Source organism: Balaenoptera borealis (genome assembly GCF_965194805.1).
Source record: "Balaenoptera borealis genome assembly, chromosome: 12".
Taxonomy (NCBI): Eukaryota; Metazoa; Chordata; class Mammalia; order Artiodactyla; family Balaenopteridae; genus Balaenoptera; species Balaenoptera borealis.
Window position 1 is genome coordinate 51784508 of NC_138869.1, and position 13282 is coordinate 51797789.

The window sequence follows — 13282 nt, forward strand, 5'->3', positions numbered from 1 at the left end:
ATCAGATGAGGATTCAACATTGTAAAACAAGCCAGTTCATTAACATGTGTCAAAGAAGTAGAAGTATAAAGATTGGAAAGGAAGAAACTAAACTGCCATTAGTATAGTCGCCCAGATTATCTACAAAGAAAAAAACAAGGAAGTCTAGATAGAGACTATGGGAATCACTACCTAAATGCAGTGGGGCTGATGGAATCCTGAGGAGGCAGCAGCCATGTGGTAACACACACCAGAGACGAGGCGGGTGTGGTTACTGCACTAAACAACAGAGTCAAAGGAGTCAACTGCAGAGTCTGACCCACAGAGGCCTTTGATGTTAGCTCATTGCTCATGGCATCCTTAGACCTGAAATGGATGGAGCAGCCTACTAAAGTTTTACTTGATCTAAATAAGTGGAAAAGCTCCAGGTCTAGTAAGTAGAAGTCTGACTTGAATCAGAAAAACAGAGTTACAATCCATCACTCAGTTTCCAGACGTAAGCTAGTTCACAGACCTAGAACCACTTGAATGAAGAGTAGGCAGGTCCCTTTGAAGCAGAACCCTGCTACCGATGAGAAATATTTATACTTTTAATCCTCCTCTTCCCCAAAGGCACCCGAGAACATTGATCAGAGTGACTGTGCATTGGGAAGGGCATATAATCAGACTTTTCTGGGATTGCCAGAGTCTGGTTCTGAACTGACACTAATTACGGCAGACTCAGAATGGCACTGTGGTCCCCTGGTCAGAGTATGAGCTTATGGAGTTCAAGTGATCAATGGAGTTTTGGCTCAGATCCATCTCACAGTAGGCACATCCTACTGTGAACCCATCCTGGGATTATTTTCACAGTCTGGAATACATATTTGGAACAGACATATCCAGCAACTGGCAGAATCCCGAGTGGAAGCCGCTAGAACTGTCTCTACCCACAAAAGTAGTAAGGCGAAGCAATACTGCATCCCTGGAGAGATTGCCTAGATTAGTGCCACCATCAAAGACTTGAAACCACACCCCCATTCAACTCGCCTACATGACCTGTGTGGAACAGGTGGATCTCGGAGAAGGACAGCGGATGATCTTAAACTTAATCACGCAGTGACTCCAAGAGCAACTGCTGTTTCCACATGTAGCTTTGTTGCTGAGCAAATTAACACATTTGGCACCTTATTTGCAGTTACTAATCTGGCAAAATCTTTTCTCTATACCTATTAGTAAAGACCATTAAAAGCAGTTAGTTTGCTTTCAGCTGGATACACCTTCACTACGCTACTTCAGTGCTATATCAACTCAAAAACCCCAGTCACCATCTAGTTTACGGGTACTTGGATCACCTTTCCACCCACAGGATGCCACACTGGTCCATTATACTGATGATATTATGGTGATGAGACCTGCCGTGTAGAAGTAGCAACTACTCTAAACATGTTGGTTAGACACATAACATGTCAGTATGGGAAATAAACTTGGCTCAACTTGGCTAGGGTGAACATTGTCTTCCAAAACTCCATTCTTTGTTCTGTATATTCATATTTATGTTCTGTGTATTTAAAGGGGCCACAAGAGAATTTTACATGAGATTTTCTGAGTCGTAGGGTAACTCTACGTTTAACATTTTGGGGAACCACCAAAATGTTTTCCAAAGGGGCTGCCTCAAGTCTCAGATAATTCTCAGCTCACAAAAGCCACTCTCAGTGGGCAGTGCTGGCCTCTGAAGTATTCATGTGGGGCTGCCTTGTGATCTGATCAGGACCAGATACATAATTTGCCAGGTCAAGTGCAAAATGTTCAAAATTATTCTGAATTTCTAATGAATGACAGCAGAGCACTAAAGCAAGTGTGAAGCTCTTCTAAGCATGGGGCCCTGTGCAACTGCACACGCTGCACACCCAAGGAGCCAGCACGGGATCTGAGGCGCTACATTTGCTATGGTGACAAGGAAAATGAGCTGATGATTCTTTTTTTTTTTTTTTTTTTGGCCACGCTGCAAGGCTGTGGGATCTTAGTTCCCTGACCAGGGATTGAACCCGGGCCCACGGCAGTGGAAGCCCTGAGTCCTAACCACTAGACCACCAGGGAATTCCCTAAGCTGATGATTCTTGACTTTGCAACCTTCTTTTCCCAGGTCTGGTCCATCTAAGATCAAGATCCAGAACATCTTCCTTGAACCCCACTCTCCCTCCTTGGGCATTTACCCTTGTATCCCCACCAGACCCCACAGATATGGGCCTTGAGAATAGCTCTTAAGATTCCACTGGGTTGTCTGTTCGATTTCCTTTCTTCAGCAAAATTTCCACATCCAAAACTTCCCTTCATCTCAGCTGGAAAGATGAAAACAACTAAGGCTTAGCTTCCAGGAAATTTTAGTGTGGTGACCGATCGAGAGTATCTATTCCTTTCCTATGGCACTTTACTTTCCAGTCTTCCTGTCAGGACTTTGAAAAGCTCACCTGCTGAGATCTTCTGTGACCACTTGTGCTACCTACACTTTCATGCAAAAATGACCCAGCCAGGGGTACACAACAGAAATGAATCCCACAAACATAAGTTTGGATGAAAAGGAACCAGACACAAAGGAATACATACTGTATGGTCCCATCTATTTAAAGTAAAAACACACACAAAACAAAGAACAGCAAAACTATAATGTTTAGGGGAGTGTGCTTAGGTGGTAAAAAGATAGAAATGCAAGGAAATTGTTACAATACATCAGAATATGGTTTACTTTGTAGGAAAGGGAAGGAAGAGGAATTGATCGAGAACGGCCGGGGGGTACTTATGAGTTTCCCACAAAGTTCTAGTTCTGAGTCTGGCTCGTGATTCCAGGGGAGCTTACCTTATGAAACTTCACTGGGTTATACATTTTAAATTTCATATACTACTACATTTCATGATAGAAATATTTTTTAAATACTGTTACTTACACTGTACTTCCAGAGTTGAATATTACCCAGAGCTTTTAAGTCTTATGATTTTCCTTTGAATAGGCCCTCCAAAACTAGAAGTAGAGTTGACCATCGAACAACACAGGTTTGAACTGTGCAGGTCCACTTATACAAGGATTTTTTTTCAATAGTAAATACTATAGTAGTACACGATCCATGGCTGGCTGAAACTGCAGACGCAGAATTGCAATACAGAGGGCCTATAAATTATACTTGGATTTTTGACTGCACAAAGGGTCTGTGCCCCTAATCCCTGTGTTGTTCAAGGGTCAACTGTAGTTCTCTAAGTCAAGTCATTTACAATCTTAAGGCCTCTTCCCATTGTAAAAATTAATTCCCTGTTCAAAACTATTTGGATTTAATTCTGCTTTGCAGTTAATTTTTATCAAACTTAAAATAGGAACTCAGTCAAATAATTCAAACTAAATTATAAACTCACTGACAGTTCTCACATTCTTCCCACCTTTGTTAAAAAACAAAGAGGATAGGAAAGGAATCTGTTCTCAACTTGACTCAGACCACCACCACCACATAAGAAAGCAAGTTTTAATTACTGAATTTGTTCAGTGCCCAAAAATATGAATCAGGTATGTCTCTTATCAGTGTTCAGCCAATCTGAGACCAGACCATCTCAGTTACTTTTATATTTAAAATGATTTTGAAAAGATCGCCGAGTGATGTCGGCATCATGGTGGCATGAGACACTCTCTTTGTCTCTCCCCTTCCATCTAAAACAACTATAACTCAACAAAGTTTCCCCTGCCCAACACACCAGGACCCCAGAAAGATCTGGACATCTGCACCTCTGAAGGTGGATGGACTGGAACACATAAAAGAGGCAGAACCAGGGGAAGAGTGAAACCAGTGCCTACGATCCTGGCTCCCCTGCTGAAGTGACTGAGTCCCACAGCCCAGAGAACCTAGTAGCAGCAGTGGAGGCAGCGCACATGAACCCGCCTCCTGACTGCAGCCGTGCCCATGGCCACAAGGAAGTGAACAACAGCAGTGGCAGGGCCCAAACCCTGGTCCCTCTAGCCACGTGACTCCGCACCCCACCCCACCTGCAGCAGCAGAGCTCAAAAGCCCAGTAACCCCAAATGTGGTGTAGGTGCTGGAGATACCGGCTCCCCCCTCCATTTTCCCCCTCCCCCCACTGCAACAGTGGTGCCCATGCCCTAGGTGATCCTGGAGGCAGCAGAGGTGCCCGCCATCCTCGTGCCCCCATAATGACACCAGTGACAGCAGTGACACTGGCAGCAGCAAGGTACCAGCAAACCCAGAGGCACAAGCAGCAACAACAAGGGCACCAGCAACACCTCTGGCACAGGCAGCAGAGGGTGGCAAGTGCCAATTTCCAAATGTAGCCAGAGGCAGCTCAGGTAAATGAAACCAAGAACTTGTGCTATAGGGAAACCTACTGAAAAACAGAATAAATGCCTTTAATTACCAACCTGTTGAACTGTTAGAATCAAACTAAACAAAGCTTTACCTAAATAAGAAAGGTGTTCACTACTTCAAATGTACTGGCAGAGGGAAAACTCATTGAGCACCAAGAATAGCCACGGTAACACAGTATCACAAAAAGAAAAAAACAGTTCTCCAGAAACCAAACTTAAAGTCATGGAAGACTGTGATCTAACTGATAGAGAATTCAAAATATCTGTCATGAAGAAATTCAATGTGCTACAAGAAAACTCAGAAAGGCAGTTCAACGAGCTCAGGAATAAAAGTAATGAACCTAAGGAATACTTTACCAAAGAGACTGAAACGCTAAAAAGGAACCAGGTAGAAATTCTGGAGCTGCACAACTCAATACATGAGACAAAAAATACATTACAAAGCACTGGAAATAGAGTAGACCAAATGAAAGAGAGAATTAGCAAGTTGAAGACAGAATCTAGAAATGATTCGGGTAGAAGAGGAGAGAGAACTAAGATTTTTTTTAAATGAAGAAACTCTACAAAAACTATCCAACTCCATTAGAAAATGCAACATTAAAATAATGAGTATTCCAGAAGGAGAAGAGGGACGAGGGAGCAGAGTTTATTTAAATAAGTAATAGCTGAGAACTTCCCAAACCTGGGAAAGGAACTGGATATACAAGTCCACAACACTAATAGAACAACCAATTATCTCAACATAAGAAGACCTGCTCCAAGACACATTATATTAAAACTGTCAAAAGTCAATGATAAAGAAAGGATTTTAAAGACAGCAGGGGGGAAAAAAATGACAGTAATCTACAAAGGTACCTCCATTAGGCTATCAGCAGATTTCTCAGAGGTAATTCTACAGGCCAGAAGAGAGGAGAATGACATACTCAAAATATTGAAAGATTAAAAACTGTCAGCCAAGAATACTCTAGCGAGCAAAGTTATCCTTCAGATATGAAGAATAAATAAAGGCTTTCCCAGATGAACAAAAGCTGAAGGGGTTCATCACCTCTAGACCTGTCTTACCAAAAAAATGTTGAAAGGAGCTCTTCTACCTGAAACAAAAAAGCAAAAGTACACAAAATGTTAAGAAAGGTGATAAACGGACAAATAGAATCAGAAAATTCCAACTCTATATCAGAATAGGTTGTTGAGCACTTAATTATAGCATAAACGTTAAATGGGGGAAAAATATTTAAAATAACTACAGCTACTTCAATTTGGTAAAGAGGTCACATCATGAAAAGGGATAATTTATTACAACAGAAACATAAAAGAGTAAGAGGAAAAGGATGGAACCTGTATAGGCAAATGAAGATAAGATGCTATCAGCAGAGAAAGGACTATTTTATCTATGAGACATTTTAGACAAACCTCATGATAACCACAAAACAAAAATCTAGAGCAGAGACATGAAACATGAGAAAAAAAACTGAGAAAAACATCATAGAAAAACCATCAAACTAAAATGGCAGACAGAAACACAAGGGAAATAGAACAATGGAAATATAAAGCAACCAGAAAACAAAAGATAAAATGGCAGTCATAAGTCTTCATAATTACCCTAAATGTAAGTGAATTAAATTCACCAATCAAAAGACAGAGTGGCTAGATGGATTAAAAAACAAGATGCGATTATATGGTGCCTCCAAAAACTCAGCTCTGAAGACAGTGTAGGGACTTCCCTGGTGGTCCAGTGGCTAAGGCTCCATGCTCCCAGTGCAGAGGGCCTAAATTCGATCCCTGGTCAGGGAACTAGATCCCACATGCCGTAACTAAGTTCACATGCCGTAACTAAGAGTTCGCATGCTACAACTAAGAGGTCGCATGTCACAACTAAACTATCCCACCTGCTGCAACTAAGACCTGGCAGAGCCAAATAAATAAATAAATATAATAAATAAATAAATAAAGTAAAGAAAAACGTAGGCTCAATGTGAAGGGATGGAAGATGATACTCTGAGCAAATGGCAGCCAAAAGGAAGAGTGCAGACATACTCATATCAGACAAAACAGACTTCAAGCCACAGAAGATTAACAAGAGACAAATACAGACAATATATAATGACAAAAGGGATAATTCATCAAGAAGACATAACATTTATTAATATATAGGCACCTAACCTGGAAGCACCAAAAAATATGAAACAATTATTAACAGACCTAAAGGGAGAAATTGACATCAACACAATAACTGTAAGGGACTTAAACACCCCACTTACATCAATGGATAGATGTAACTGGCCTTAGGTGAAACATTGCACCAGATTGACTTAGTAGATACACACACACGTATATATATACATGTACATGTATATGTACATATATAAGTATATATACATATATATGTATATATACATACATGTACATATATATATATATAAAACATTCCATCCAAAAGCTGCAGAATACACTTTCTTCTCAAGTGCATGTGGAACATTCTCAAGGACAGACCATGTGTTAGAACACAAATCTCAATAAACTTAAGAAAATTAAAATCATATCAAGCATCTTTTCTGACCACAACAGTATGAAACTAGAAATCAACTACAAGAAGAAAGCTGGAAAAATCAAAATATGTGGAGACTAAACAACATGCTACTGAACACCTATTGGGTCAACAAAGAAATCAAAGGAGAAATCACAAAATGCCAAGACAGGGACTTCCCTGGTGGTGCAGTGGTTAAGAATCTGCCTGCCAATGCAGGGTACATGGGTTCGAGCCCTGGTCCAGGAAGATCCCACATGCCACGAAGCAATGAAGCCCATGCGCCACAACTACTGAACCTGCGCTCTAGAGCCCATGAGCCACAACTACTGAGCCTGAATGCCACAACTACTGAAGCCCACACACCTAGAGACCGTGCTCCGCAACAAGAGAAGCCACTGCAATGAGAAGCCTGGGCACCGCAACGAAGACTAGCCCCCACTTGCTGCAACTAGAGAAAGCCCACATGCAGCAATGAAGAGCTGGTGCAGCCAAAAATAAATAAATAAATTTATGTTTTAAAAAAATGCCAAGACAAATGAAAATAAAAATATGACATACCAAAATCTATGGGATGCAGCAAAAGCAGTACTAACAGGGAAGTTTATAGCAATACAGGCCTACCTCAAGAAACAAGAAAAATCTCAATCTAACCTTACACCTAAAGGAACTAGAAAAAGAAGAACAAATGAAGCCCAAAGTCAGTAGAAGGAAGGAAATGATAAAAATCAGGGTGGAAATAAATGAAATAGAGTTAAAAAGAGAATGAAAAGATCAATGACACTAAGAGCTGGTTCTTTGAAAAGATAAACAAAATTAACATTTAGCTAGACTCACAAAAAAAGAGAAGGTTCAATAAATCAGAAACAAAGGAGGAGAAGTACAACAGATACCACAGAAATACAAGGGATTATAAGAGACTAGTTTGAACAGCTATACACCAACAAATTGGACAACCTAGAAGAAATGGATAAATTCTTAAATAGTATAACTTTCTAAGACTGAATCATGAAAAAATAGAAAATCTGAATAGACTGATCACTAGTAAGGAGATTTTAAACAGTAATCAAAAAACTCCCAAAAAACAAAAGTCCAGGACCAGATGCCTTCACTGGTGAATTCTACCAAACATTTTTTAAAAAGGACTTAATAAAAAAAAGAAAAAGTATCCAGTGGGGGTGGGGAGGAGGAATTTTTCTCCTGGATTGAATTATAATTGCACTTATTATAATCAATCAAAACAAAAAATATTGTAAATTTATATAAATAATTGTTAAACAGAAAGTAAATTTTATTGGAATTAAAGCTCTTAATGAGAAAAAAAATAAGAAAGGACTTAAAACCTATCCTTCCCCAACTCTTTGAAATAATTGAAGAGGAGGGAACACTTCCTAACTCACTTTATGAGGCCAACAGTACCCTGATACCAGAACCAGATAGGGAAAACACACATGAGAAAACATTACAGGGCAAAATCTCTGATGAACACAGATGAAAAAAATTCTCAGCAAAATATTAGCAAACCAAATACAACAATACATTAAAAAGATCACACACCGTGATCAAGTGGGATTTTATTCCAGAGGTGCAAGATGGTTCAACATCTGCAAATTGATCACCATGATATATCACATTAACAAAATGAAGGATAAAAATCATATGATCATCTCAATAGACACAGAAAAAGCATTTAACAAGATTCAACATCCATTTATGATAAAAAATTCTCAATAAAATGTGTACAGGGCTTCCCTGGTGGCGCAGTGGTTGGGAATCTGCCTGCCAATGCAGGGGACACGGGTTCGAGCCCTGGTCTGGGAAGATCCCACATGCCATGGAGCGACTAGGCCCGTGAGCCACAATTGCTGAGCCTCCGCGTCTGGAGCCTGTGCTCTGCAACGGGAGAGGCCGTGATAGTGAAAGGCCCGCGCACCACGATGAAGAGCGGCCCCCACTTGTCGCAACTAGGGAAAGCCCTCGCACAGAAACGAAGACCCAACACAGCCATAAATAAATAAAATTTTAAAAAAAATGTGTACAGAAGGAAAATACCTCAATATAATAAAGGCCATATATGATGAACCCACAGCTAACATCATACTCAATGGTGAAAAACTGTAAGTTATCCCTCTAAGATCAGGAACAAGACAAGGGCCCACTCTCACCACTCTTATTCAACATGGCATTGTAAGTCCTAGCCAGAGCAATTAGGCAAGAAAAAGAAATAAAAGGCACCCAAATTGGAAAGGAAGAAGTAAACTTTTGGGAGTTCCCTGGCAGTCCAGTGGTTAGGACTCGGCGCTTTCACTGCCATGGCCCCGGGTTCAATCCCTAGTCAGGGAACTAAGATCCCACAAGCCATGCAGTGTGGCGAAAAAAAGAAATAAACTTTTACTATTTGCAGATGACATGATTTTTTTATTTTATTTATTTATTTATTTATTTTTGGCTGAGTTGGGTCTTTGTTGCTGGGTGCAGGCTTTCTCTAGTTGCAGTGAGCAGGGGCTACTCTTCGTTGTGGTGCACGGGTTTCTCATTGCAGTGGCTTCTCTTGTTGCAGAGCACAGGCTCTAGGCGCATGGGCTTCAGTAGTTGTGGCTCACAGGCTCTGGAGCACAGCCTCAGTAGTTGTGGCGCACAGGCTTAGTTGCTCCGCAGCATGTGGGATCTTCCCGGACCAGGGCTCAAACCTGTGTCCCCTGCATTGGCAGGTGGATTCTTAACCACTGCACCACCAGGGAAGCCTAACATGATTTTATATATAGAAAATCCTAAAGACTCCACAAAAAAAAAACTATTAAAAATAATAAATAAATATAGTAAAGTTGCAGGGTACAAAATCAACATACAAAAATCTGTTGCATTTCTATACACTAACAATGAACTAGCAGAAAGAGACATTAAGAAAACAATCCCATTTACAATCATGACAAAAAGAATAAAATACCTAGGAATAAATTTAACCAAGGAGTAAAAAGACCTATACACTGAAAACTATAAGATACTGTTGAAAGAAATTGAAGAAGACACAAAGAAATGGAAAGATATTCCATGCTCATGGATTGGAAGAATTAACATTGTTAAAATGTTCATATTACCTAAAGCAGTCTACAGATTCAACTCAATCCCTATCAAAATCCCAATGATGTTTTTCACAGAAATAGAATAAAAAATCCTAAAATTTGTATGAAACCACAAAATATCCTAGAGAGCCAAAGCAATCCTGAGCCAAAAGAACAAAGATGGAGGTATCACACTCCTTGATGTTAAATTATACTACAAAGCCAGTAGTAAAAACAGCATGGTATTGGGAAAAAAACAGACACACAGATCAATGGAACAGAATTGAGAGCCCAGAAATAAACCCACACATATATGGACAACCAACTTATGACAAAGGAGCCAAGAACATATAATAGAAAAGGGAAATTCTTTTCAGTAAATGGTATTGGGAAAACTGGACAGCCACATGCAAAATAATGAGACCAGACTACTATCTTACACTATACACAAAAATTAACTCAAAAAGGATTACATATTTGAATGTAAGACCTGAAACCACAAAACCATAGGCAGTATGCTCTTTGACATTGGCCTTAGTATCTTTTTGGATATGTCTTCTCAGGCAAGGGAAAACAAAAGCAAAAATAAACAAATGGGACTACATCAAACTAAAAAGCTTCTGCACAGTAAAGGAAACAAAAAGACAACCTACCAAATGGGAGAAGATATGTGCAAATCATATACCCAGTAAGGGGTTAATATCCAAAATATCAATATGTAAGGAAATCATACAACTCAACAATAACCAAAAAAAAAAAAAACCCTATTGAAAAATGGGCAGGGGAATTCGCTGGTGGTCTAGTAGTTAGGATTCGGCACTTTCACTGCCATGGCCCGGGTTCATCCCTGGTCAGGGAAGTGAGATCCCGTAAGCTGCACAGGGTAGCCAAAAGAAAAAAAGAAAACAGAAAAAAGAAAAATGGGCAGAGGATCTGAATAGACATTTTTCCAAAGAAGACATACAGATGGCCAAAAGGCACATGAAAAGATGTTCAATATCACTAACTATCAGGGAAATGCAAATCAAACACAATGAGCTATCACCTCATGCCCATTAGAATGGCTATTATAAAAAAGAAAAGAAATAACAAGTGTTGGAGAGAATGTGGAGAAGGAACCCTCATACACTGTTGGTGGGAAAGTTAAGTTGGTGCAGCTACTATGGAAAACAATATGGAGATTCCTCCGTACATTAATAGAACTACCATATGATCCAGCTATTCTGAGTATTTATCCAAAGAATACGAAAACATGAATTTGAAAAGATATATGCACCCTATGTTCATTGCTGCAGTATTTACGATATGAAAACAACCTAAGTGCCCATCAACAGAAGAATAAAGATGTATATATATACAATGGAATACTACTCAGCCATAAAAAGATGAAATCTTGCCATTTGCAACACCATGAATTGACCTTAAGGGTATTATACCAAGGGAAATAAGTCAGATGGAGAAAAATAAACTACTGTACGATTTCACTCATATGTGGAATATAAAAAAACAAAAATAAAACCAAACAAAAATAAACACATAGACACAAAGAACAGGTTGGAGGTTATCAGAGGGTAAGGGGGCTGGGGCGAAGGGCAAAAAGGGTAAAGGGGGTCAACTGCATGGTGATGGATAGAAACTAGACTTTTGGTGGTGAGCACAATGTAGTATATACAGAATTATAGTGTTGTACACATGAACCTTATATAATGTTATAAACCAATGTTGCCTCAATTAAAAAAAAAAAGATTCCCAGGAATTCCCTGGTGGTCCAGTGGTTAGGACTCTGCACTTTCATTGCCGAGGGCCCAGGTTCGATCCCTGGTCAAGGAACTAAGATCCCACAAGCCACATGTGGCCAATAAAAAAAAAAAAGATTCCCATGAATGAATGATTGCCAGCTCCAACTAATGTGACCAATGATAAGTTAAGTCATCCTAGGGTTGAAGCTTCATAGCGTGCAAATGACACATTTGAGGACAGGAAAACACCATCTGTTATTGGACATTGGATTACTCTAGTACTAGTGACCAAGGCTTACCAATTGGAACATTCTTCTTCAATCCACCTCATACAATTAAAATCATAGTAGTAAGACTTTCTACTTACCTAACATAGCTCCTTCTGATGACATTGTAGCCACCATGCTTGCTCTTAGGACTCCAACCAGACTTTCTTCTTATGTATAACTGCTACTTGTTTCTCTTTTTTAACATATAAAAGTTCTGCTTATGTTCACATTAGACTGCACCTTGGTAGAATGAGCTTCTCAGCTGTGGATCTGATGATAGAACCTTAAATGTATATATTTTAATTGTAAGTGGACCAAAAAGAAGGAAAACTTGTGGATCTTCCCAACAACTTTATAGTTCCATATGAATAAGATTCATGTGTACAACTAGTATGTGGAAATGTTTGCACTAATCTGAAAGTATACTTCTCTTGGGTTGCTCACTTCAATATTTAGTATTGGTTTATGTACATGACGACTCCTTGGACTCTCTCTCACCAAGGGAGAATCTTCCACAGCCATTTTAAATAAACCAAAATGATGCATCTGAGGGCAGTCTGTTTTCTGCTCTCATTCAAACCTAAAGTTGCAGAGGGAAAACATCCATACTTAGACAAATTTTTTTCTACCTCTACCCAGTATATTTATCAGATTCTTTGATTCACACAAATAGTAACCCATCTGTTGAAACCACATTAATAGCCTATGAATCTTAACCAGTAGACCTATATGCATACATTCTCCTTGCCTTACCTAACTTATATAATGTGAAAGGCACGAACTGATGTGCTCCCAGGTCATTTGGGCAACAAAGGCAGCTCAACCATGGATTTAAATGGAGGCACCTTTGTCTTTTTAATTGGAAGATTCATTTCAAATTCAGGGCTATAGGACTTCGCTGTCTGGTTTCCCCTGTGCTCTGCTGAGGGTTTATCCAAGTCACTGCTCCATTTGAGGCAAATTGGGATTCTGCTATGTTTTGTTAAAGTCACAAATTTGCTTTATTAAATTTATTAATTTATTGAAACTTGTTGTAAAATAATGTTTATAAAGTGGAATACCTTTAACTGTGTTCTTAATTTTGAGAGACTCTTCTTGCGGCTTTTACTGAGTTCATTACAGCAAGACGAGTTAAGATCACAGTGAACAGCTAGTTATTACAAGGTCAGTGGGTAAAATCAACTGCTTATGACATAATTTATACCTTTAAGTCACCAGTCACCACATGATTTTCGCAACAAATATTATTGGTCTCAAAATTTTAAGTCAAATATCCTAGGAATTTTAAAAATAAAATAATTCAGGAAAGCTGCACCATTTATTTAGCTTATTGTCTCTGCTTCAAACCTGCCCTCCTATAGATGTTC

The 13282-nt window shown here is 39.3% G+C and overlaps 1 protein-coding gene across 1 annotated transcript in view; it reads right to left on the reverse strand.

The window, feature by feature from the left end:
* Window positions 1-13250, reverse strand: part of LOC309608479 (T-cell activation inhibitor, mitochondrial-like) — a 78261-nt gene extending 65011 nt beyond the window's left edge. The window contains exon 1 of the mRNA XM_082348696.1: window positions 12014-13250. Within this exon, the coding sequence (XP_082204822.1) occupies window positions 12014-12050 (37 nt within the window). The 5' untranslated portion in view covers window positions 12051-13250. The remainder of the gene's footprint in view (window positions 1-12013) is intronic.
* Window positions 13251-13282: the final 32 nt, after the last annotated feature.